Below are 24,835 nucleotides of genomic sequence, written 5' to 3' on the forward strand. Positions count from 1 at the left end.
ACAACCAGAGCTAGAATTAGCCTTAAAATCTGCATCTCTCAGCATATTTACAGAAAAGGTTTCATTAGTCATCTTAGTCAACCTCCCCCTCCTTTCCTGTTATGTTTTGGCTTTTGTTGGAAGAACTGTCAGTCTTGTTGGCTCTGGAATTCTGCTTTTCTCCTGCCACTGAAAAGCCGAAAATTTGACAAAACACATTTTATTGGAGACATCAAAACACGTATAGAGCAAAGTTCAAACGGTGAAGCTGACATGCATTTGAGAAATTGCCCGAAATAACATTAAACAAGCATCTCTTACATCAACTTCTACAGATCTATTGAGGTGTCAGAAAATTGCTGCCACTTTATAAAATATTAAATTGAATTTAGTTTTACAAAGGGGTACTTTTTTTTTTTTTTTTTAAGAATATGCTTCCTTTTGGTGTTAACAAGCTAATCTTGACATGCATTAGATCGCGTACTATAATGTATTTTTTTTCTTTTCCTGATAACTTTGTGCAATGAATTAGATGGTCTGATAAATAAGCACCCTTTGTCATCTGCCCTGCGAGTTATGTAATTGATATAGGTATTGATTTTCAATATATTACATCATCTGAATCGTACCTTTCCTTTCTAAAGGAACTAAAATGTCCGAAATTACTTTGCCCAGAAAGAATCAATGTGTGGCTACTTACCGGTGACTATTAATAATTCATTATTATTGTGCCTTCATCACTTGATGGAAAGGGAGATCACTCGCAGCTCTGCCCACAATATATATGCAATGCGGTGACATCATGGTTTGTCCTGCCCAGATTGCATCATAGTTTTAACTATGTTATAGTTACACCAGCCCAGCTGATGAAAGTGTTTGGTTACTATGAACTGTGAGTTTTATTTTGTATAGGGAGATTACTTTTCATGTCCAGGGCCTCGGGATTCATAAGTGCCACCTCTCTATTGTTGTCCACTAAAATTTTCACGGAATGAAAACAGCATTTGATATAACGTCATTGAATGTTTTCTAACCGCAATTAATTACAACTCTTGTGCATGCAGTTCAAGAGATTGATAATATGGGTCATCTCTAGAAACGATTCTTTGGGCAGATGGCAGAATAGTAATATTCGATGTTTCTGCTCAGTCACTGATGATGAATGTGTGTACGCGCAGATTTAACCTTTCCAACCCCTCTGTGACTGCGTCTGAATGTCATGTGTTTTGTCATATTGCTCATAAACCACAATTCACTGGCCATAAATATGCCTGCATGAAAAGTATGAATCTTGACCTATTCTAATATTCAGCAGAGTGATATTATCGTGCGTACGACATTCTCCTTTTTAGAATTTTTTTTTTATATTTTGAAAGAACAAAATAGGTGTCTTTGTATGTTTGTATATGAGTTTGTCTCTTAAAACACATCTCGCTGTCCTTTACATTTCCTTACTCGATGGTAAGGAGCGTACTGCACAGAGCTCTGTCTGCGTTTTAGTGCAATATCGCTGCAAAATAACATTCTACCTTAAGGTATATCTGTGGAAATATATTAAAATATCACCTCCTTTTGCATGCAGGTTGAGTAAAACATAATGGGGAGTTTGTAAAATCTATTGCAAAAATCAGGCCAAAAAAAACTCCAGAACTATAGAAGGTTAACAACATTTAAATGCGGCTTTTTGAGGCCCAATTTATATTTTATAAAACACTCATTTGGTGCAGCTGTATTATGCTTTATCTCGCTAGTGCTGCTATTATAAATTGCCTGTAGCATATTATTCCTTTAAACTTTATATTGGAATAAACTTTCAAAAACGTTTACAAGGGCACTTGAGGTCGCGTTTCATTGTGACAGCTGTTTTTTCTTTCCTCCGTCATCACTATAAAGATACATGTTAAATCAGGCAATTTTAGTCATTTAGTGTGTTTAGAGTAAGTTCTTCCATCCCATCATATGTAACATAAGCAAAGTCAGAGTAGTCAGATTTAGTCTGCCTTATAATGCAGTATAGATGTATTGACGGATGCCAAGAATGCCTAATTTGTATCAGCTGCGCCTGATGACAGCAGAGACATTTTCATGTCGGGAATAGACAAGTTTCAGTAAAATGTCCAGAACTGGGAAGCCTTTATTTTAATAAACTCCTCTAAGTGGACTTACTATACAGTGTTCCTATTATGCTTCTAGAATACACACATGCATACATAACTTTTTTGAACCCAGAAAGATGCCATTTAAAAGCAGATCTACCTGGAGCTCTTCATTCCAAATACAATTTGTAGTATTTGTTGTAAGGGTTTAGATATAGACAAAACATTCCATAACTAAGAAATTAAAATTATAGTATAGTTTGACACTGATATTTATAATTTCCATGTCTGCAGGAAAGGATCACCAATGGTTTAGGCCCCCATTTTGTTTGGGTTACCATAATGTTAACTGGGATGTATTCAAAAGTCTGACATTGTACACGTGGTGACATAGATGCAGTATATCTGGGTCCCTGTTAAGTCTTCTTTAATTGCGTTGATATATCTTGTCCTCCTGAACTAATTTCATCATTGATAGTAATATGTTAACCTTGGTTGCAGAGACCTAAGTGTGATGTCTTATTTGTGGAGTCTTGTCTGTTGTGTTGTTGACCTTCGTTTACCTATGTTAGATCTGGCCGTTGTCCAGACATGAGATTTTGCATCCTTCCTGCTCGGAAAGTGAACAATGACATTACCAGCCATAGCAGATGAGGTCATTGGTTGTTGTTTTTTAAGGAATATACTTGTTTCGCTTGAGCGTGATGAAAGGGGCAAATGGGGGAGGATGCAACAGAACTGCGCCAAGCATATGCAGGGGTACGTGTAAAGGGAGAGCTGAGAACTCATGTGCTTGAAAGTGCATTTGATGTCTGGAGCATCACTTTGATAATGTCATCACTTTGATATGGCAGCATCAATATATGTTAACATCAATGTTGCTCTAATACTTTTTAAACTTTGGTTACACTGGCTGTTATTGACCTCAATAATTGAAGTGTGCTTTCCCACAGGCCCTAGTCGAAGACTTATCTGCTCGTTAGGCTGATGGCTATCTTAAGAGTGTCTGAGTACGTTGCCATGACTGTGACAATGCACAAACCTACATCCCTTCCCCGCACCACCGGATGTTTTCAGCTGCCTCACAACAATACTCCATTATGCAACAAGTCAGACGGTGCTACCTGTCAAAGGTTGCAAAATTAACAACCGACTAATGTTTCCTGTGAGATTTAGCCACTCTAAATAGTTCTGTCCCGAAAAGCAATTAAAGAAACAATAGGCTTTCTCTTTGCCAGTAGTTTGTATTATGTACGTCTCGCTGCAGCTGCTGCTACGGTTAACCGAGGTGTTAGTGATCCAGGGGTAAGACGCCGTGAACCTGTATGCCCGAAGAAACATTGCCCCATTATTCTTTCTCAGATCGTTTGTGAAAGCTGGCATTTTAAGGGTTCCAGCAAACCTTATACTTCTGTATGCATTCATGGTAAATTTGAGGACTCTTCTTGGTCCACAAGGAATGGACTCCTCGCATTCCTTATGTTTGTTGGTATATGTTTGGGGTATTTCATACATGGAATGAATGCCAAGTAAGAATATGCAATCACATCTACCTCCTATGGAGAATTTAGAACATTTTGAGAACCAGTAAAGGTCGCTGGTTCCCTGTTACTGTTTTTAAATTTTAAAACAGGTTTAAAATGTTACACGTTTGCAGTAAAGCAAGGATTTATTCAAATAAAAAGGTGTAAATTTCCAATGGTTTTAATACTACCCTTTACATTTCACCCTTTTGTTATATAAGCTTTCGGAGTAGACTTGTTTCTGTGGTTAAAAATAGACCGTTTAACAGTATTTATGGGGCATAATATAGATAACCATTTCCATAGGGTACAAAGTGATAGCGTTTTTTTTTTTAATTTAATTTCTGTTACTCAGTACATGTGTGGTTATATAATACACATCATGTAACTGTGTATAAGATCTGTAATAGTAAGCTAGGAGACAGGGCTATGTTGAACTTGTAATAATACCATTAGTGTCTTTGGGAGATATAAACAAGTCTCCAGTAAATAAACACGGCATTATTAAAAGTGTAAAGCTTGGCATATTTAATTTCTTTATTAATCAGAGTGTGCCCAGGGCTGTTTTCCATGATATGATCTGTCTCAGCTGGTGAAGAAGCATGCCAAGAGCCAACATGAATTTTGTTCCTCCCAATATATTGTCTCTGCGTCGCCTTGCGTTGTAGTTCTGTGGGATTCAACTTCGCTGTTCTGTATATAATGTTGATGTCACTGCATATTCTTTGGCAATCAGGCCACTAAACGTTATTATTTCTATCCCATAGCACCAATCGCTTCCTGCCACCTGCTTTCTCTCTCGTTGCCAGTAGGGGTATCGGCACTGTCAATGAACGCAGTGCGGATCTGTCTGTATTATGGGCACTGCCAGCACCTGTACTGTCGAAGACAGGGGCGTAACTAGACGCCTCAGGGCCCGGGTGCGAGAATCTGTTAAGGGCCCCCTCACCCCCCCCACCCCCTCACCCCCCCCAAAAAAACATGATTTTTACCCAATTTTTTTTCAACTAATTCAACAAATTCAATTTAAATATTGAATCATAATCAAAGAAAAAGGGGCGCATGTACAAAGGGCATAATCCAGGGGTGTCCAAGTTTTTTCTGCAGTGGGCCACTTCATCAGAATTGTATACGTGCGCGGGCCGCACTCATTTTTCACTGTGACAAAAAATATGGCCTTTAATACAATATGCAGATTAAAATAAAGTAAAATGACACAAAACCTTTACTCTTCCTCTCACTGATTTCTGGGCCTTGAAAGTTTTGCGACTACAAATTCAGGATTCCCTAGATTTATTCTAGGGATGAACTAAAATGAAAATTCTGGACCAAAACATTCAGGGTTCACTTAGCCAAAACCGAAAATGACCCCCACCTTTAAAAATACTAATAAAAACTCACATGTTTAATAAAAGTAGGTAACACGCAATTGGACAAAATTAGCAATATGACTTGGCATGATAGGAGTGTGATTGCTGTTAGCCTAGGGAACCAGTAAATGCTGGTACCTAGGCATGATGGGACTGCTCGCTGTGATTGCTGTTAGCAATCACACTCCTATCATGCCAAGTCAGCCAGTACATGCTGGTACAGGGTGGCTGTAAGTGATGTGCAGACCCCATACTGCTGGCAGCATCACTACACAAGGGGGGCAGCTAGCTAGGTTTCAGCATGTACTGGCTGACTTGGCATGATAGGAGTGTGATTGCTAACAGTAGTCACAGTCCCATCATGCCTAGGTTCCAGCACTTACACATCCATCCAGTAAATGCTGGAACCTAGGCATTATGGGACTGTGATTGCTGTTAGCAATCACACTCCTATCATGCCAAGTCAGCCAGTACATGCTGGTACAGGGTGGCTGTAAGTGCAGACCCCATACTGCTGGCATTATCACTACACAAGGGGGGCAGCTGGCCAGGTTTCAGCATGTACTGGCTGACTTGGCATGATAGGAGTGTGATTGCTAACAGCAATCACAGTCCCATCATGCCTAGGTTCCAGCACTTACACATCCATGCTATCACACACACACACACTCATTTATTCATATAATCATTAATTCACAGATTCATTCCCTCAATCACACACACTCATTCAAACACCCTCCCCACCCCCTTACCTGTACTGCAGCTCCCTCGATGCCGCTCACAGACTTCAGCAGGGGACGCGGCCTCCCTCTGCCTTCTCTGCTAAAGCACAGAGGAAGTAGGAAGTCACGTGAACTCTGCTTCCTCTGTGCTGTCCAGAAGACCCTCCCACAAGTAAGTAGCAGGGCTTGGGGTGCGGCTCGTGTAAGATCGGTTGCCCTGGCTGCCGATCTTACGCGGGCCGCACCTCGAGGTCTCGCGGGCCGCATTTGGCCCGCGGGCCGCATGTTGGACGCCCCTGCCTTATTTAAAAAAAAAAAAAAACGTAAAAAAGATTTCGGGCGGCCCCTTGGCTTGGGCCCCCCTGCCCCGGTAGATCCGCCACTGGTCGAAGAGGAAAAGCAAGCAGGGGGAAGTGATTGGCTATATGGCCTATGGCCAGTAATACTGCGTTTGTCCATTTCTTTTTTTTACTCTTAAGATCATTGCATAAATGTTACTATTCATAAAAGAAAAGTTTGCTTTGTTGTTTTAATTGTGAAAAAATGTTTACTGGTACTTTAAACAATCCCTATTCTTACTCTTAGATGCAGCACATTCATCATATAAACATACTGTTTTATGATGAAAACAATGATGAACAATAAATAAAAGTACTGATACCAAGTGATGACTTTCAGCATTCGATTCAATTGAGTTTGAGATGCAGCAGTTCCTTTTTAGAATTATTTCTGGATATAAATGGTGCATGACCAACTCACTGGCAATAAAAAAAACAAACAAAACAATAATAATTGGTAATTTTTCTGTTATGTTCTTTAAAAAGCATCTCATCAAAATCCTAAAGAATTCAAATCTGCGTTTTAAACTACAATCATGCACTATTGCTTAATTTATTCTGCTTTTCTTCTTGGAGTAAAACATTATGTTCCTAGTAAACCTGCTAAAATGGGATATATTGGAATATACTCTGACAGAAGTGCAGTCATCTGCTCTTGAGCTGTAAAGTGAGCCTGTTAGAGGCTCGCAGATTGCATGTCGCTCATTATGCAGAGATAAACCCCCGTGAGTAGTGGAAAGCTGAGATTTGGGGATAAAAGTCTCATTTGCTAGCATATCAGGAAAATGATTGTGTAAAAGATCTTTTGGAAGGCTTAAAGTTTTGCTGACACAATTGTCAGGGAACTTTTTCACGCTCTAGATTTTTGATTTTTCCTTGACGTTCGTGTCTGCAGCTGGGTATGGCTTAAAAGTTTTGCAGACTGTGTATTCAGCAGTTGAATTAGTAAAAGTAAAATGTGTTTTTTTCCACGCTCAGCAAGAAACCTAGCATTTTATTTAGTTATAATGCATGTGTACAGTATGACCTAGATTGTGATTTAGGTACATTTGTTGAACGATTGCCTTGAAAGAACAAGTTTGCTTGTAATTTGTATTTTCTGTCCTTATCTGTTTTGTTTAAGTGTTAGCTTTAATTATAGTCTGCGTCGTACATGATTTGCAGCTCCCCTTTTATGTGGCTTGATATCTGTTCTTTAGTCCCTGAAGCTGAAGTACTTTTAAGTTTACGAGATGATTACAAACACAGAAAGGAGAAATTTTCTATATGTACCTGACCGTATATTAGAATGAAGTAGTTTTACTACTTTCCCTATGTATTTGTTTCTTGTATTTATATAGCAATTTTTACTAATTTTTTATAATTTAACAGACAAAACGGTACATTTATAATGAGGTCCTTCTTACAGTCTAGAGGTGATGGATGTATAAAGAGGGAGAGGTTGTGTCATAGATAAATGTGGATGTTGTATTAGTAGCATTCTAGTTGAAAATATGGTATGCTTATGTAAAGAATTGGGCTTTGAGATTTTTCCCGGCATTTAGGGGTTAATTCCCGTTTTGTACGGGGCTCTGCTGCTGGTGGTCTGCCTGGAAGCCCAGGCAGACCAGCAACAGCAAAAACGAGCCCCCACAAGCCCTTTGATGATTCCTGTAGGCATGGAAGCCTACAGCAGTCATCAAAGACTCCCCTCCCTGCAATGGCTGGTCTATAGACCAGCAATCGAGTCCCAGCTGCCAGAGGCAGCTTCAGGGACAGGGGAGAAGGTTCTTTGGTTTCCACATGAGTGTGGAGACCAGCCCCAACACCCCCCCGCTGTCTGCAGCGTTAACCCCTTCAATGCCACACTTGTGTATGATACATTCGTGGCATTGCAGGGGTTAACATTTTTCCCCACAAGCTTGTGGGGACTAAATATCGGTCAATGCTGTGCTCCAATGGAACATCAGCATCGAAAGAGTTAAAAAAAAAAATAATAATAATAAAAAAAACCAGCACTGACCTGAAAGTCCAGGGTGCTTCCAGGTCAAACGCTGTGAGTTTAGTAAGTGGGCTGATGATGATCCGATCACTCCTAACCAACTGTTAGTTTAAAAAAATCCTGGCTCCTAACTTTTTTACCTGGTGCCTAGATTCACAACAAATTTGTCAAGCCCTGCCTTAGCCCACAGGAAGAACATAAAGATCATGTAAGGGAATATTTTTGTTATGAGGGCAGAAATGCATGGGTTAGCAGTATTATGGAGGGCTTTGTATGTTATGAGGCTTTTATATTTAATTCTTGGCTATCTTCTGTCATGCACACCGGGTAGATACTTGGTAAGCCACTGGCCAACAGCTGCAGTGTGCGGCTACCTTCTGGATATGTCTTGCTGCGTGAGCATTAAAACCTAACAAGCGGCCTCTCGTATCCCACCGTTGATCACACTTCATCCCCAGTCCAGCCTTGGGGCCAAGACAGAGGAATACCTCTGCAATTATAGTAGGCACAGTTATTTTCTCCTGCAAGAGGGGCCATGTTGACCTTGCGTAATGTGCACATACCTCCCAATGATCTGTTTTTGTGGGACAGTTATAATTTTTGAGCACTGTCCTACAGATCTGCCCCACTTGCTATTACACCGCAGACTCTGTCAAAGCTCCTATGTGGCCCCCTCTTGGTGCATTGAAGCTGTTGCAATGAGGTAGCAAGAAAGGTAGGGTAGGTGGGTGCCCCTCTAATTCAATCCACACTCCCAATGACACATACACCCTGTCCCTCAGATGAAGAGTTCAAATGTTGGATATAAAAAAAAAAAAAAAAGTAACAAATTAGTTTTTAAAGATCTTTAACGAGACTTTTTGAATCTTTGTGATCTGATAACCGACTAACATGTTGGCAATACTGCCTTGCATCTCCTTCCTTTGGGGGTGTGGTATAGCGGGTTCTGTGAAGCTTCCAGCGGTCACTTAATGCACTTTGTGACCTCACGGCACTAGCCTCACCTCTCTTCCCCCAGGAAAGCATAAGGTGCCGGATTCACGGTGGCAGATTGGCGTTGATGGTCTCCACGAGGAGAGAGGGGGGATTAGTGTATGTGAGTGTGTGTGTACTCTAGTGTCAGTCAGTGTGTTTGTGTGTATATGTATAGTGCTGGAGTTGATGTGTAAATGTAGTCTTTGAGTATGTATATGTATAGTCTGTGGGTGAGTGCATACTGTAGTATCAGTGTGTATGTGAAAGTGTAGTGTGTAATTTTATATACAGTGTTGTTGTTTTTTTTACAGTATGGCAGCCTATAGTGTTGGTGTGTGTTAGTTTATGCTGTTAGCATGTATCTGTGAGCATAACATGTTAGTGTGTGTCTGTAACTGTATGGTGTTTCCATTGCAGGAAGGAATGGGTTAATAGGTTTTGTAATAATCCCTGTTTAAGGTTAGAATGGTTTGTTTAAAAAGCCAAATGGTCAACCATTTATTCAAGCTCAATAGAACTGAATTTGGCCTATAGCAGAAATGTGTTTATTTTTCATCTGAAAGGAAATTTAAGTCTTTCTCTGGGTAACCAAGAGTTGAATAACACTTTCACATTGTAAGACATGCAGAATTCCCAATGGAAGGAAGATATGCATTAAGTTGTACCAAGATTTGTTAGGAATACTGAGACTTTGCTTGGCTGACTGTGTGTGCACAGATACTTTAAAGCAAGACTGTTGAGTTTTAAATTCTTTCTTCTCCTAAAATCCTCTTCATGTATGATTTAAAAAAATAAATAAATAAATATATATATATATATTATTTTTATTTTATTTTCTTTTTATTTATTTTTTTAAATGGGAAAATTTAACTTGGCTATGGAGTTAAATTAAGTGGCATGGGATCCATAGAAACATTACGATTCAGAACTTGATACATTCATAATATGATACTGTGTTTTCATGTAAAATGCATGCAAAATTGGCACCTGATACTTAGTTATTGGCTTAAGAAATGGTATTCTAGCTGAATGCTGCAGTTGACTTCCACTGTTCCCAGTGATTTCAGTAGGAGCAGAGCAGGTATAGGAAGAAGTATGCTTACTGCTTTCTGTAGAGGCAGCCGTAAGGAGAGGGACAATAAGAAATTAAAATGCGTGCACAGTCTCACACGAAGTACAACGTGTTTGAAGCAATAAGAGTGACTGTAATATGCATTTTATATGGAAATAGGACTGCTGTGTTCCATTGATGTATGTATGTTAAACATTATTAGGCATATAAAACAATAAAAAAAGTTCTAACTGGTGCCTAGTGGAAGGGTGTTTGCGTTATTTTCTATTACCCCCAGTTTCGACTCACTCCACCCGCAAATGTCCGTAACTCATGTCATATGCCCTTTCATCTCCTCACCGCAGTGAATGTGTTTAGGGAAAGGTTTTCTGAAGTTTCTTGATTGTTCTGTAGTACACAATTTCAGCACTTGCGTAGATATTAATTACTGTGTTAGTAGTTTTTCCAAGCAGTCGGGAAATTATGGAAACCAAAAAGCAAACATGTGCTTTGAAATACTTATTGGTCAGTAAAAGCATTGTTTTCATGCTTGGTTAAGGGGGAGTTTTTTTAAAACCACATTTCAAATAATGAATCTTTGTGGTGTTTATTTTCTTTATTTATTGGAAGTAGGCGCTTAATATTTTTAAAGGGAACATTGTGTCACAAATAATATGTTGTATATGCAAACCCAAGCAGGCAGCAGTGTTTTTGAAGTGCTTACTACACCCAGCTGGGCATCGCTTAAATCTTTTTTTAGTTGTTGTTGTGCAAAATTTTACTCTGTCCAGCTATACAGTGCATTTATTTTCTTTATTCCATATTGATATTTGTGATCAAATAATTGATGGAAGCCATGTTACATTAACAAATATTAAAAACATTGACTACTCAACACTTTTTTTGTGGTGTTTTTCCGTTAATTGGCTATGGGATGCCAGTGATTGCTAGCCTGGAAAGTTTTTGTTTTTTTTAAAAAATGACTTATTCTTGGACTGTTGCATACAGTTGTGCTCAAGTTTGCATACCCTTAGATAATTGGTGATATATGTACCGTTTTTAACGAAAACGAGTGAGCAGGCAAAACATTTATTTTATTTCTTATGTGATTTATATTCAACTGTAGGTTATAACAGAATGGCACAATCATAAAACAAAACATGGCAATGAAGAAAAAAATGAAATGACTTCTTTTCTGCATACCCTTAGTTCTTAATACTGTGTATTGCCACCTTTAGCATTGACAGCGTGTAGTCTTTTGTAATAGTGGTCTATGAGGTCCCATATTTTTGCAGGTAGTCATGGCAAAAGGCTTTCAGGTCATGCAAAGACTTTGGTCATCTTGCATGAACCGCACGTTTGAGATCTCCCCAGAGTGGCTCGATGATTTTAAGGTCTGGAGGGTCAACTTGGCCTTGTGCTTAGGGTCATTGTCATGCTGGAAAGTCCAAGAATGTCCCATGAGCAGTTTTGCTGCGGAAGAATGCAAATTGTCTGCCACTATATTCTGGTAACATGCTGCATTCATCCTGCCATCAATTTTCACAAGATTCCTGGTACCTTTTAGAGCTCACACCCCCCTAAACATCAGTGAGCCATCACCATGCTTCACAGTGGGTATGGTATTCTTTTTGCTATAGGCCTTGTTGACCCCTCTCCAAACATGGCACTTATGGTTGTGACCATAATGCTCTTTTTTGGTCTTGTCACTCCAAATTACAAGGTATTGTTGGGCATATTGTAACCGGGCTTTTTTGTGGCATTGGAGCAGTAAAGGCTTCTTTCTGGCAACTCGTCCATGCAGCTCGTTTTTGTTCAAGTATTGCTGCATTATGCTCCTTGAAACAACCACACCATGTTTTTCCATAGCAGCCTGTATTTCTCCTGAGGATAACTGTGGGTTTTTCCAATTCTTCTGCCAGTTGTGGCTGAAATCTTTCTTAGTCTACCTGACCTTGGTTTAGTATCAAGAGATCCCTGAATTTCTGGCATTTGCAAGGATTTGTATATCTTTTTATATCCTTTCCATTACCTTGTTACGCAGGTCTTTTGACAGTTCCTTTCTGCTCCCCATGGTTCAGTATCTAGCCTGCTCAGTGCATCCACGTGAGAGCTAACAAACTCATTGACTATTTACACACAGACACTAATTGCAGTTTAAAAAGCCACATGTGTGGGAAATTAACCTTTAATTGCCATTTTAACCCATGTGTGTCACTTTGTGAATCTGTAACAAGGCCAAACATTCAAGGGTATGTAAACTTTTGATCAGGGCCATTTGTATGAAATCATTATAAAGTCAAAGGGAGCCACAAATGGCTTCATATGGTCACTAGCATTAAATAAAAGGCATGATCACTCATATTTTCAAAATCAATACCAACTTTCACAATTTCTGCCAGGATATGCAAACTTTAGAGCACAACTGTATGTCTAATAGTTGTGTTTATAGGTTTTATTCCTTTTGTTCTTTAGAAACAAAAATGTGAATGCATTGCTTTATATTTGCACCTTACATTGATTGACCTGATGTATTTGTATTTTGATAGGCCCAAAATAGAAACTGAAATTGTATATAATTCAGGAGGAAGGAAAAGATGTATCAGACAGCACGAGTAGATGCAACCAGTAAAATCTTAGCTGGATGTCTGTTGGAATTTATCCTGACCTGGGTATTTCAACTGTAAGGCATTACAACCCCAGGGGCTTTATTTAATACATTCTGTGATGTTTAATAGAAAAAGAGGGTTTCCAAAACTGGTATACATTAACTCTGGAACTCTATATTACTACTTTTATCTTTGAACTGGTATTTAGTAGGTCGTAATTACAGTTGAGGAAGGTAACAAATTAAACGTTTCATATTTTGGGTTTCCAGAGGTTCTAAGTTATGAAAAGACTGAGAAACACATGCGTAGAGGTTTGGTTAGTACTTTACATGAATAGAAATGCAATGTCCTTGTACCATTTTCTCATTTGTCAGCAGATGACCTTAGCAGACTTGCACATCAGAACAATATCCTCATTCCTTTTACAAAACTAACTTTTTGTACTGCATTAACATAAAAAGTCCAGAAGCATTTAATCAAACCCTGTGTTCCCATCAACAGCTGTTCCTTCTGAAATATTACAGCACATTTTGTGTCTCTGCTCTGACCTGTTGCAACTACTTTCGTGCTTTTCCACTAAATGCAATATTTATTAGTTGGCATAACGCTACAGAACCATATGCAGGGTGAAAACGTGTGTATAAAAATACATCGATATCAAGGTGAATTCCCAATGGACTCAATCTCTGCAGATTCTTCTGTTCCTTGAATGTAATGAAAGAGTCTAATCACAAAATGTTCCAAAGTGTGCCAGGCACTTCCAAGGTTTGCCTTTCCCAACACATACTTTATTTATAAAGTGAAAGATTTCCAATATTTCTGGAAGCTGTGCTTGCTGAAATGCTGAGTTCTCCTCTGTGCAATTATGTAAAATATACTACTGCTATGTGCTGCTTAGTTGGGAAATAGCAGGCTGTGTTGAGAGCACCGTGGCCATGGGTAATACAGTCTATTAAGTCTGTGCTTATGAGCTTGCATGGCTTTCAGTGAATATACAGAACACATGTTCAAATGGCACAACGATTTTAAATGTCACGTTTTAGATGTTGGCAGGCAAATTGGCTGAATAGTTCTATCAAAAGTAACGGAAGGAGAAGATGTTCACATTGAGTGTGTTTTACACAGATCTATCTCCTGGCTGCTCCTATTGTCCTAATATGAAACACTCTGCAAGATCCCCTACCCCTATTAGTTTAATGGCATATCAGCCTGTTTAATGGACAGGTTGCCAGTTAGATTAGTTCTGGTCCCTGCTGCTAAGAAAGGCACATAATGAAGCTGGTGATGCTGCCTACCTTGGAGATGCTGAGAGGATGCAGCTGCTAAGAAAGTAAGCAAGTGGACATGAGTAATGCAAACACTTGTTCCACTAAGGAATCGGTAAAGAGAAAAACAAGCATTCCAACCCATCAGAGTGTTTATCTCCTGCACAGATTACTCAAGGCACTCGTAATCATAGAGGGGTAGCAGTGCTTACACTGATTGACCAGTGACTTCTGTGAAATGGAGCTGGTCCTCTGACAAATCTGATAGACCACCTTTAACAAATAGTTGGAACATATGCCCTTTTGATTTGATTCGCTTAAAACAAAAAAACTAATCATGAGAATGTGATTACACAATAACTTAGAACTAAATTTAGTTATTACAAAAGGTGAGAATTGTTCTCGCGAGGAATGCTTCATAAGTAATATACTTAAACCCATCCATGGAGTCCAGCCTTTATTACTGCTTTGTTCATGCCATGTTCTACAGCTCACAGAGGAAATGAATAGTCTTCTCCTATGCGTTTTGTTGTTAGCATTTTATATAATATGGCTTCCACTCAGATTATGTAAAAGCACAACTGTATTAACTTTAATAAATACTGGTACCTGTAGCCTCAAATTAAATAATGTAATTACATTTAATGCTAGATACGCTGGGTAATTCCCCTTGGAATAGTGTATGTATATATGTATGTATGTATGTGTATGTATGTATATATATATATGTATGTATGTGTATATATGTATGTATATATATATATATATATGTATGTATATATGTATATGTGTGTGTGTATATATATATATATATATACACACACACACACACACACGCTATATGGATACATGTATTGGGACACCTGACCAAAAACATGACATCACTTTCTGAATATAGACATTAATATGTAGTTGCCCCCCCCTATGTTGCAGCTGTAACGGCTTCCAATCTTCTGGGAAGGCTTTCCATAAGATTTTGTAGAGTTTCTGTTGATATTTTTGCCTATTCATTGAGTAGAGCATTTGTTAGGTCAGGCACTAATGTTGGACGAGAAGGCCTGGCTCGCAATCTCCGTTCCAGTTCATCCCAAAGGTTTTCGATAAGGTTGAGGTCAGAGCTCTGTACTGGCCGGTCAAGTTCTTTCACACCAAACTCATCCAACCATGTCTGTATAGACCTTGCTTTGTGCACTGGGTACAGTCATGGTGGAATAGAAAAATCCATTGCCCAAACTGTTCCCACAAATTTGGAGCATAGCAAGACATTTTGGACAATGCTATGCTTCCAACTTTGTGGGAAGAGTTTGGGGAAGGTCCTTCTGCATTCCGGCATAAACAAATGCTCTACTAGATGATAGACTTCAACATCTTGTGGAAAGCCTTTCCAAAAGAGTGGAAGCTGTTGTAGCTGCAAAGGGGCGGCCAACTACATATTAATGTTTATGCATTTAAAATGAGATGTCATAAAAAGTCCCTGGGGTCATTGTCAGGTGTCCCAATAGTGTTGTCCATAAAGTGTGTGTGTGTGCGCGTATACATATTCAGCTACAAAAGAAGATCCTATGTCAAATTAAACACTTTGTAGCTATTTAGTAATAGTTTATTAAATACATTGTTTGGTTTTTAATCCTATCCAAGCTGAACAATGTATGTGTGTAATTTTACTTGGTATAAGGCCAAATTAAAATTATTACATTACTTTTATTTATAGAATGCCAGTGGGTTCCATCGCACTATTACAGTAAGAGTGATTAACAATACCATTGAGACATACTGGTACAGTGAGAGTCACTGCTCTTGTAGGCTTACATTAAATAAGTAGATATCACTTTGGAGTGTACATGGCTGAGCAGATACACTTGTTGTGATTGCTTAAAACACACTTTTGTCCATTCCTGTTTCCAACTAGGCTTGTTTGTCTTCGCCGTGGAGTTCTTCATGGTGGTCTGTGTTTTAAGTTGTACTGACCAAGACATACAGGCTATACAGCTGTAGGTATTTTCGTTATAGAAACTGTATGTACTCTTATAAAGTGATTATATTCTGAATTTGGACCTTGCCAAATAAACATTCCACTGGCTGCTTTTATGGCTGCCCCATTTTAGAAGAATACCAGGTTTTATTCTTTCCTTAGGGCTATCACTGACTTCAAGGTGCAGTTTCACTATACTGTTGGTAAAAGACCAACTATGTGAATCTACAGCAAAGTTTTTTGTTTTTTTTTGTTTTCTTTGTTCTTATGGTTCTGTTGCTTGAACTGTGTTCATTGCTATGTTAATTCCTCTGGTTACTATGGTGATAAGACTGTTTTCAAACCTAGCGCCGGGTAGTATTCACCTTTTATACAAAATCTATCTTAGGTATGTAGGTAAAATGTAGTTAACACAATTAAAAATATAACACATTAAATGTTTTGGTTTTGTTCTTCAAAGCCCCTTAATGTGTTTATGATGTCTTTAATAAATACATTTTGTTCACTTCTTTTGACTCCAAAAACCAAAGGTTTTAACAACCCTTTTCTCAATTTGTCAATATGGAGTAATCCAGCCTGATGACTTTATTTTTCTTTTAGTTTCTTATTAGAAAAAATGTAACTTAATTATACAGAGACTTACCATATTTTCCGGCGTATAAGATGACTTTTTAACCCATGAAAATCTTCTCAAAAGTCGGGTGTCGTCTTATATGCCGGGTACTGAAACTTACCGAGCCAGAGAATCACGAAACCCCTAAACCTGTAGCGTATCTCTAGGGAAGGGGCGAGCGGAGAAGCCGCCTCCCCTGGGCCGGTAGGTGCAAGATCGTGATCTCCCCAACTAGCCCTGATCAGCGGGCGCCTGATGAGCAGGGCCGGTTGAGGAGATCACGACCTCCCTCTAACTAGCCCAACATTAGGGAGCTCGAGGTCTGGCACTTCAGACCTCGGCTTCCGTGCTCCCTAATCGCTACGCGACGGCTATTGATGCCGAGCGCGGAGATGACGTCATATCCCGGTGCTCGGCATCAATTGCCGGCGCGTAGTGATGAGGGAGCAGTAAAGCAGAGGTCTGAAACGACAGACCTCACGCTCCCAGAACTGGATGGAAGACAGAAGATGAGAAAGGTAAGAGATGGGGAGAAAGGGGTGTAAGTGCAGTGTGTGTGTGTGTATGGTCAGGTGTGTGTAAGAGCAGTGTAGGTATTTGTGTGTTTGTAAGCTGGTGTGTGTATGTGTATATATGTGTGTGTGTGTGTATATATATATATATATATATATATATATATATATATATAATAAATGTGGGTGTGGTGAGGGCAGTGTATAAATGTGTATGTATGCACAGGCGTATGTATGTATATGTCTGTGTATGGGCAGTGTATGTGTATGTATGCACAGGCGTATGTTAATATGTGTAGAGGGCAGTGTATGTGTGTGTTTGTAAGCTGATGTGTACGTGTATACGTGTGTAAAGGAAGGGGTGTGTGAGGGCAGTGTATGTCTATACATGTGTGTGTGGACAGGCATATGTTAGGGAGAGCTGACCCACCCAATCCAAGCAAGCTTTGTATACAACAACCAGCCAATCACCGGTATGCCGTGATTGGCTGGTTGTTGTATACTGGGTAGAGGGGTAGTCTTATACGGCGAGTATAGCCCAAACTCTATATTTTAACTGGAAAAGTTGGAGGTCGTCTTATACGCCCAGTCTTATACGCCGGAAAATACGTTATATAAGGAGACCGTAAGATGTGGAACCGATTGCATGATTAGTTCCTTGTGATCTCTAAATTTTGGTATTTGTCTTTTTATAGTTTTTCACCTTACCTAAAGCTCAAAATGGCTCATGCCACCCAAATTACTCAGTTTAGCCATTGAGAAAGCAGGGCTATGTATCCCTAAATTTTCTCTTGCTTTTGTGATTAAAGTAACCAACATCGAGACACATTTATTGGTGCTTAATTCATTTTCTAGCAATCAAAGATGTGTTTTATTAGCTCTTGGTAATCCTATTTCAGTTCATAAATCTCTCAACAGTGTTTCTCTGGGTTTCCCAAATGAGTAAGTTTCACTGTCAGAGTAATGTCAGATCTTGTGGTGTTAAGACAGCTGTTTCTAAAGACTGCGTCTCATCAGGTGTGTCCTTTCACTAGTCAGAGAAATTCAGAAAAAGCTCTTTCTGTGGCATCTACAGAGGAGACAGAATTTTGATGTATTTTGAGGTTTCCATCTCTCCTGAGATCTATTAGGATACTCCATCCATCATATATATTTTTATATAATATATTAGTTTATGCAGACTACTGTAGATGCACTTAAGTGCATATGATGGGTGTGTGGTCCATTTTCCAAAGGCATAAGAAATTCTGCAGAATCCTCCCAAATTCACCCTTCACACTAAATGCTCTGCCAGAGGAGCATGTGATGTACTGAACTCTAGTCCTTTCACTGGCTCTGCCAAACACTGCGTCCATGTGAACAGTGTTCCAATTTCATTTCAATTCAAGTACTTTCCTGCTACTGATTGATGGCTTCAAGCAGCCAATCGGTGGCAAGAAAAGTTGGATCATGGAAGAAAATGAAGATTTTGCAGCATGTCTGAAAATTCTGTGTCAATTAAGTACTTGTTTTTTGTTTTGAAAGGATGCATATTAGTGTACTCACAGTCCTTTAATATACATTTTTCTGTAATAGGGGCGGCCAAGGTCATTAGACTCATTAGTCCCTTCTATGAATAGCCTGCATTCAATTCTCAGCCTCTGTTTCATATGGTCAGACTATTTTTCTTTTGAGTTTGAGTTGTGAGCAGTTTAGTCCCAACATCTGTTTAACTTTCATCAGACAATGTGCCACTTTGGGATCTTTTTCAGATGTTGAAACCTGTTTGCATACCGCTTGACTAAGACCATCAAAGTCTTCTGCGTGGGTCTTTTTAATGTCCCTTTCATAGTAATAATTTAGCCCAAGCCAAGTCAGATGGGCGGTAATGCCGTGTAAGGTAACATGCCACGTGACTTCACAGCTCAAATGGTCTGTGGTGTATTATATACTCCGGCACTGGTATAGTGTTTTTTTTTTTTGTGTTACAACAAAATAAATACCAAAAATATCAATTGTGTTCTTTAACCCCTAGAGTGCCAGCTACATAAGTGTAGCTTGCGAAATGGGCTTTGATGGCCAGAATGTGTATATGTGGCTGACACACTTTGCACCCTTTGCAAAAGTCTTGCATCTTTAATAGCACACATGGATTTGTATATTATCTACCTATATTTATTGAATTTAACCACTTCTTACGTGTTGTCACCTACATATAACTATTCATTTTACAAAAATTGACTCAGCCTTTTGCAGGTAAAAATGTGCCTTGGCACACATTTGAGAACTAAGTGTTAATTTTATTTCACCCCTTTTGAATGCCAAATGAGTCCTCCAGCTGAAGTGTTGATCTGAATTGCAGGCGATGTTTGTATGTTTAGGAGTGTCCTGTTTTGCTTCTGTCAAGTAATCTTATGTTAAGCAGGACCCGCTCTACTCTTCATCCAGCACCTTGATCCTTCCATCGTCTGCCACATTCTGAGGCATTACTAACAAGGGGACGACTGAATACATCTTCTGGGTTCTTGGGGTTAAAGAAAGAAAGAAGGAATGAAGCAACATCTTGTTGACATGTCTACCAGCAAGAAGCACATGCACACGATGGTTTATTAAGGAATAAAGAAATGGCCCTAGTGACACCTAGCCCTGTGTTTCTTTAATACTGTATGCTGTAAGCTTTTACATTGATGTGAAAATATCTGTGCAGTGTAGGTTTTAATGCAAAAAACAGTTTTCAAGAGAAACAAGTTGTGTTGGGTTTTTTTTTTTATATTTTTTAGATACAAAAGTATCTTCTCCATGACAGAGACTCCTATTTATGTGCTGGATGATAATATTCCTGGATTGATTGTGGGCTCAAGTCGCAAACACATGGTGAAAATAATCACTGGGTAAAAAATAATAAAAACGAATCCCATGTCATTAGTGGCTGAGTATTCAGGAGCCTCGGGGTGTTCTCGTTAATAAGAATAATACTGGCACTGGATACTTCAGTTTTTATGATTGACTACCTTTTTGCTGTATTTTGTTTGCCTATACAGTGCCAACACAATTATGAGCTGAATTTATATCAATTATCTTGTTTGATTAAAACATTGGATGAACTACAAACGTGCAAACAGTCAGTGGCAGCGTGAGAAGGAGATAATGTTTATTTCTGTGAATTAGGTGTAATTGTTATATCCCAGTAGCAAGGGATGCCTTAGGTTTTTAGGTGCGAAATTTTGTCTGAAAGGATTCATGATTCGAGGACTGTAAAAGTAATGAAAAAGTAAATAAAAAGTAATGTCATATTTTGTATTGCAAAGGTAACACAACCATACATTTTTGTACAAGTGCTGCTATGGGTCCCAGTAGCGTTTCACATAATGCCCTAGATGAATCCACAAGGGTTTGGTGAGGTTAAGAGTAGTCTCCTAACGCTTTAAAATTGGTTGCTTTTAAATAGTCAAATTTCCATGTAATTAAAACTTTAAAAAAAAGTATGGTATGAATCATCCTTGCTTCTAAATAAGTTTGCATCCCCAAGTACATTTAAAAAAAAAAAACTCCTTTGTGAAGAACCATGTCTGATCTTCACTGTTGTTGTTATTATTATTATTATTATATTTACGTGTACCCTGTTTGAATGTGGCTGCAGCTCCGGCCTTCAAAGAGACGATCCTATAATCTGGCTGGGGCTCTTAATCGGCCAGCACAGCCCTGTCTGCCCAGACGGCACCCGGACTACAGGGGGGATAACACAGGTGGGGGAACCCATTGTATCCCTTAATCTCCTCACCTGTATACTGATGGGATTTGTGATGGGATGTGGCTGATGGGATGTGGCTGATAGGATTGGGGGTTGGGTTCGGTGCACAGTGAATGGAGATTGTATATAAGTTCTGTGTGTTTGTAATAAAGAGAGTTCTGTTTTAACCTCAAAGCATGAAGTCCTGTCTCATGATTGAGGGAAGCGCTGGTGTGTGACTGCTTTCTTCGGACAGCCACAGCGTGTCCGCTTACTGGGAGAGGGAAGGAGCTGACCGGCGGATGTGTCCAGTCTGGGGCACAGGACAATCCTCACATCCTTCAACCTTAGCCTGTGAGCCTGCTATTTTTGTACACTCCAAATAAACATTTAGTGTATTTATTCCCACCATACCATACATACCATACCTCCTGTATACATATTAGAAAATGTTCTTGCCCTGAAGCGTTAGCATACTTAAGTATGCTGTCTGCACATATAATGGAGAAGGTTATTCTTACTATAAGGAATTTAAGGGATTGAGGAATACACAGTATCTCACAAAATATTGACACTTTGGGCCCAATTTGGACGTTTCCACTTATAGGTGTACTCATTTTTGTTGCCAAGGGTTTAGACATTAACCCCTTCAGGACCGGGATTTTGATACTAAGGTGGCGCTAAAAGACTGGAGCTGTTTTTGTGTTTTTTGCTATGTCTTTCTTCAACTGTAATTTCTCTCTTATCAATTAGTGCGCCCACACAAATCATATATTGTTTTTTTCAGCACAAGTAGGACTTTCATTTGAAACCATATTAAGCTGGGTAGTAGATTGTTTTGTTTGAAATAAATGTGAAAAGGTGGAGACTGAAGTACCCTCTCCCCCTGTCCCTGAAGCTGCCTCTGGCAGCTGGGATGCAATTGCTGGTCTATAGACCAGCCATTGCAGGGAGGAGTCTCTTTGATGACATCAAATTTGAGTCATCAAAGGGCTTGTGGGGGCTCGTTCTTGCTGTTGCTGGTCTGGTTAACGCTGCACTGTCGCTCTCATGGAGCGATGAGGCAGCAGGGGGGATGTTGTGTCAGGTCCCCACACCAATCAACAGTCAACCCCCTTTCCTGAAGCTGCCGTTTTCAGCCTACAGAATCACTCCCTGGCACATTGTAGCAGAGAGCCATTTCTTCAGTGTTGTCACGTGAAAAGATATAGTAAAATATCTACAAAAATGTGAGGGGTGTTCTCACTTTTGTGAGATACTGTGTGTGTGTATATGTATGTATGTATGTATGTATATATAATTACAGCTTTGTTTGCTTGTAAACATGCACAAGCAAAGTATGTGCAGATCATTTTATTCATTCGGGCTATAAACTTTTGTCCTTAGTGATGAAACAAGTGTATCATCCTTATGATTTTTATTGCTCAAATATTAACTTTTTTCTACTTTATTGTGCTGTTTAGCAGACTGGTGCTTCACCAATAGTCTAAAAACAAGAGTCTCATAGCCTTTATCTGTCATGAGCAGTTTGTGAACTCATACAGGGTCCATACTGGACATGAGCATCACTCCTAAAAGTTTAGGTTTACAAACAAGCCTGTGCCTGCCCTCTCAAAGTTATTTCCAAAGCCATTGATTTAAGATGTGTGTTTTCCACTTCGTTACACAAACACAGAATTGATCATGAGGCCCTTAGGAGCGGAGACATTGTTGCCTAGACAGGTCTCGCAGGTTTACGTGGTGAAGAAGTTTTCAGTGTGCTAAACAACTGGGGTGTAAATCAGAGCGGATTTAATCCATAAACCCAAGAATGAATCACACACTTGACTCAGGCTGCAGAGGTCACAGGTCAGGTTACTTTGCAGCCTCTAATGGATCATTGTAGACTTTGACGGGGCTGCTGGATTTATGGTTCTTCTGCTCCTTGTTCTGCAAGGGCATGTCTACAGCCACAACAAAAAACACAATGGATTGCACCTTAAAGCCACAACTTCGTAATTTTCTTTTAAAAAAAATAAAAAATCACTTACCTTGCCATTTTCCTTGTGCTTCTGTTAGAATAATAGTGTTTTAATGGGTCCCCCCTGTTATATTACCCTACGATATTCACTCCACAGTTCGAAGATTCATACATGGTCTTCGGAACCTAGTAAAACACTGCAAACTGGTGGAAGAAGTCCAAGACAGGTTGTGACTATAATATTTAATGTTTATCATAAAACAGTTTCCAGCCTGAAAAAATACTTTCCCCCCCACTTTTCTGCTGTTTTTATTTCTTACAAATTGACTATTAAATTTGTAATATGGGTTTCTTGGTTTCACCTGCCTCTTGTCTCTTGCATATATTTTGTTGACAATCATACTAATTCTTCAATACTACGACTTATCAGTTGTTAAGCATATTGTGAACTAGCAGCCTGTTATGTACAATTCTGGAGGCCACTCATTTTTATATTAGAATTGGGGGGGTGACATTAATATATCCACCCATGAGTGATTTAACATTTATGGGAGCTACACGCTTCCAAATAGATTTATTTGTGCTTCACTTTTGTAAATCCTGTGTTGTCCTTTTGTAAAGAGAAACCAAAAAAGTATTTTTACCAGTGTAATATTTATCTGTTTTAGCCGGCGATACAGTATCCCATGTCCAGAAGGATATTGACATTCTAGAGTTCTACAAAAATTATATATATAAATATATATCTAGCTTGGAGGAGAGGGAATATGTGACAAACATTTAACTACATAATGCAAAGTCCTTGGTTAGGGAATATCCAGATACCTACCTGTATAATGTGAGGTTGAATTTACCGGCTTGGCATCTAAGTTTATATATTTATATATATATTTATACACACTGTGATTAAAACTTGTGTTAACCTGGTGTGCGATCAGTGCTTCTGTATGGTTATAACCAAATGCCATGTCTTCCTTTACCCAGGTGCCTAAATGCGTGTACTTACTGCAAAACCAAGCACGCCAGGGGAGAGCTAGCAAGTTACCCCATAGAAGAGCTGGTTGGCCGAGCGGAGCAGTCTTTTCAAGGTATGATCAAAAATATATATCTCCTTGATCGCGGTTTGAGAAACCATATCCTCCAGGCCATTTTCTTTCCTAGTGGATGATACCGCTAACGTTTGTTGTTCTCTATACCGGAGGCCACTGATGTATTTGTAATTTCCTTTTATATACAATTCGTACGTCCTTTTTATGCCCTCTAACTATTATGTAGCATTCTTAAAGATGTAGCTCATTCCCAAGGCATCTTTTTTCCTGCTTCTGCTCTTTTCAAGTGGAGATTTCACTCGATCCACCAATACTTACTCGCTCCTGTTAGTCTTCAAGATTTTAATGAATAATTAGTGCTTTCCCTCTGATGCTAATTGGACAATAATTTTATGTTGTGTCATTTGTTCTTTAATTGTAGGCTTATTGCAATTAACTTGCACCTTCGGGGAATGTAATGTATTATCCATTCACTTGACTTATTTATAAGTTTAATTGCAGTAATGGAAAACTGTCCAAGTCTCATTTTGTTGCAGTGAAGTACATTAAGTACCCTGTTAATTGTAGCTGTTCTCTGGCCCTCTAGCCATTGGTGGATTATACTGGCCACAATCATCCAGTAGTTGAAGGTGACATGAGGGTCTTACTGAATCTTATCATTGCTGCAGCAGCTTATTCCTTTGTGTCATATATATGTGTGTGTGTGTGTATGTATGTATGTGTGTGTGTGTGTGTGTGTGTATGTATATGTATGTGTGTCTGTGTATATATATGTATATATATATTGTCTATGGTTTTACATTCAGATGTCATTACGATATCTATCATCTGCTAAATTGCTGATTACTGCCAGTTATTTGGAGAATCTTCTACATAACCCATTCTTTATGAGAAGAACTTGCATATGGGAATCCTGCGACAGGATTCATATGTATTTTTTTCCAGCAGAAGTGGTAGATGTTAATACAGTTTAAGGCATTTAAGCAAGCATGGGATAGGCATAAGGCCAAGCTAGATATAGGATAAGGGCAAGTACTAAAGGAAAGTACTCAGAGGTCGGGCAGACTGGATGGGCCCACTGGTTCTTATCTGCCGTCACTTTCTATGTTTC

The 24,835-nt window shown here is 39.1% G+C and overlaps 1 protein-coding gene across 1 annotated transcript in view; it reads left to right on the top strand.

Annotated features, from left to right (window-relative positions):
* The window catches only part of LOC149289572 (threonylcarbamoyladenosine tRNA methylthiotransferase), a 328,224-nt gene that overhangs the window by 124,204 nt on the left and 179,185 nt on the right, over positions 1 to 24,835 (top strand). The window contains exon 7 of the mRNA XM_089490398.1: positions 23,660 to 23,763. Coding sequence (XP_089346524.1) covers positions 23,660 to 23,763 — 104 coding nt within the window. The remainder of the gene's footprint in view (positions 1 to 23,659; positions 23,764 to 24,835) is intronic.

The sequence above is a fragment of the Sceloporus occidentalis genome, unplaced genomic scaffold (genome assembly GCF_023333645.1).
Source record: "Sceloporus occidentalis isolate IW3139 unplaced genomic scaffold, rSceOcc1.0.p SCAF_44, whole genome shotgun sequence".
Taxonomy (NCBI): Eukaryota; Metazoa; Chordata; class Lepidosauria; order Squamata; family Phrynosomatidae; genus Sceloporus; species Sceloporus occidentalis.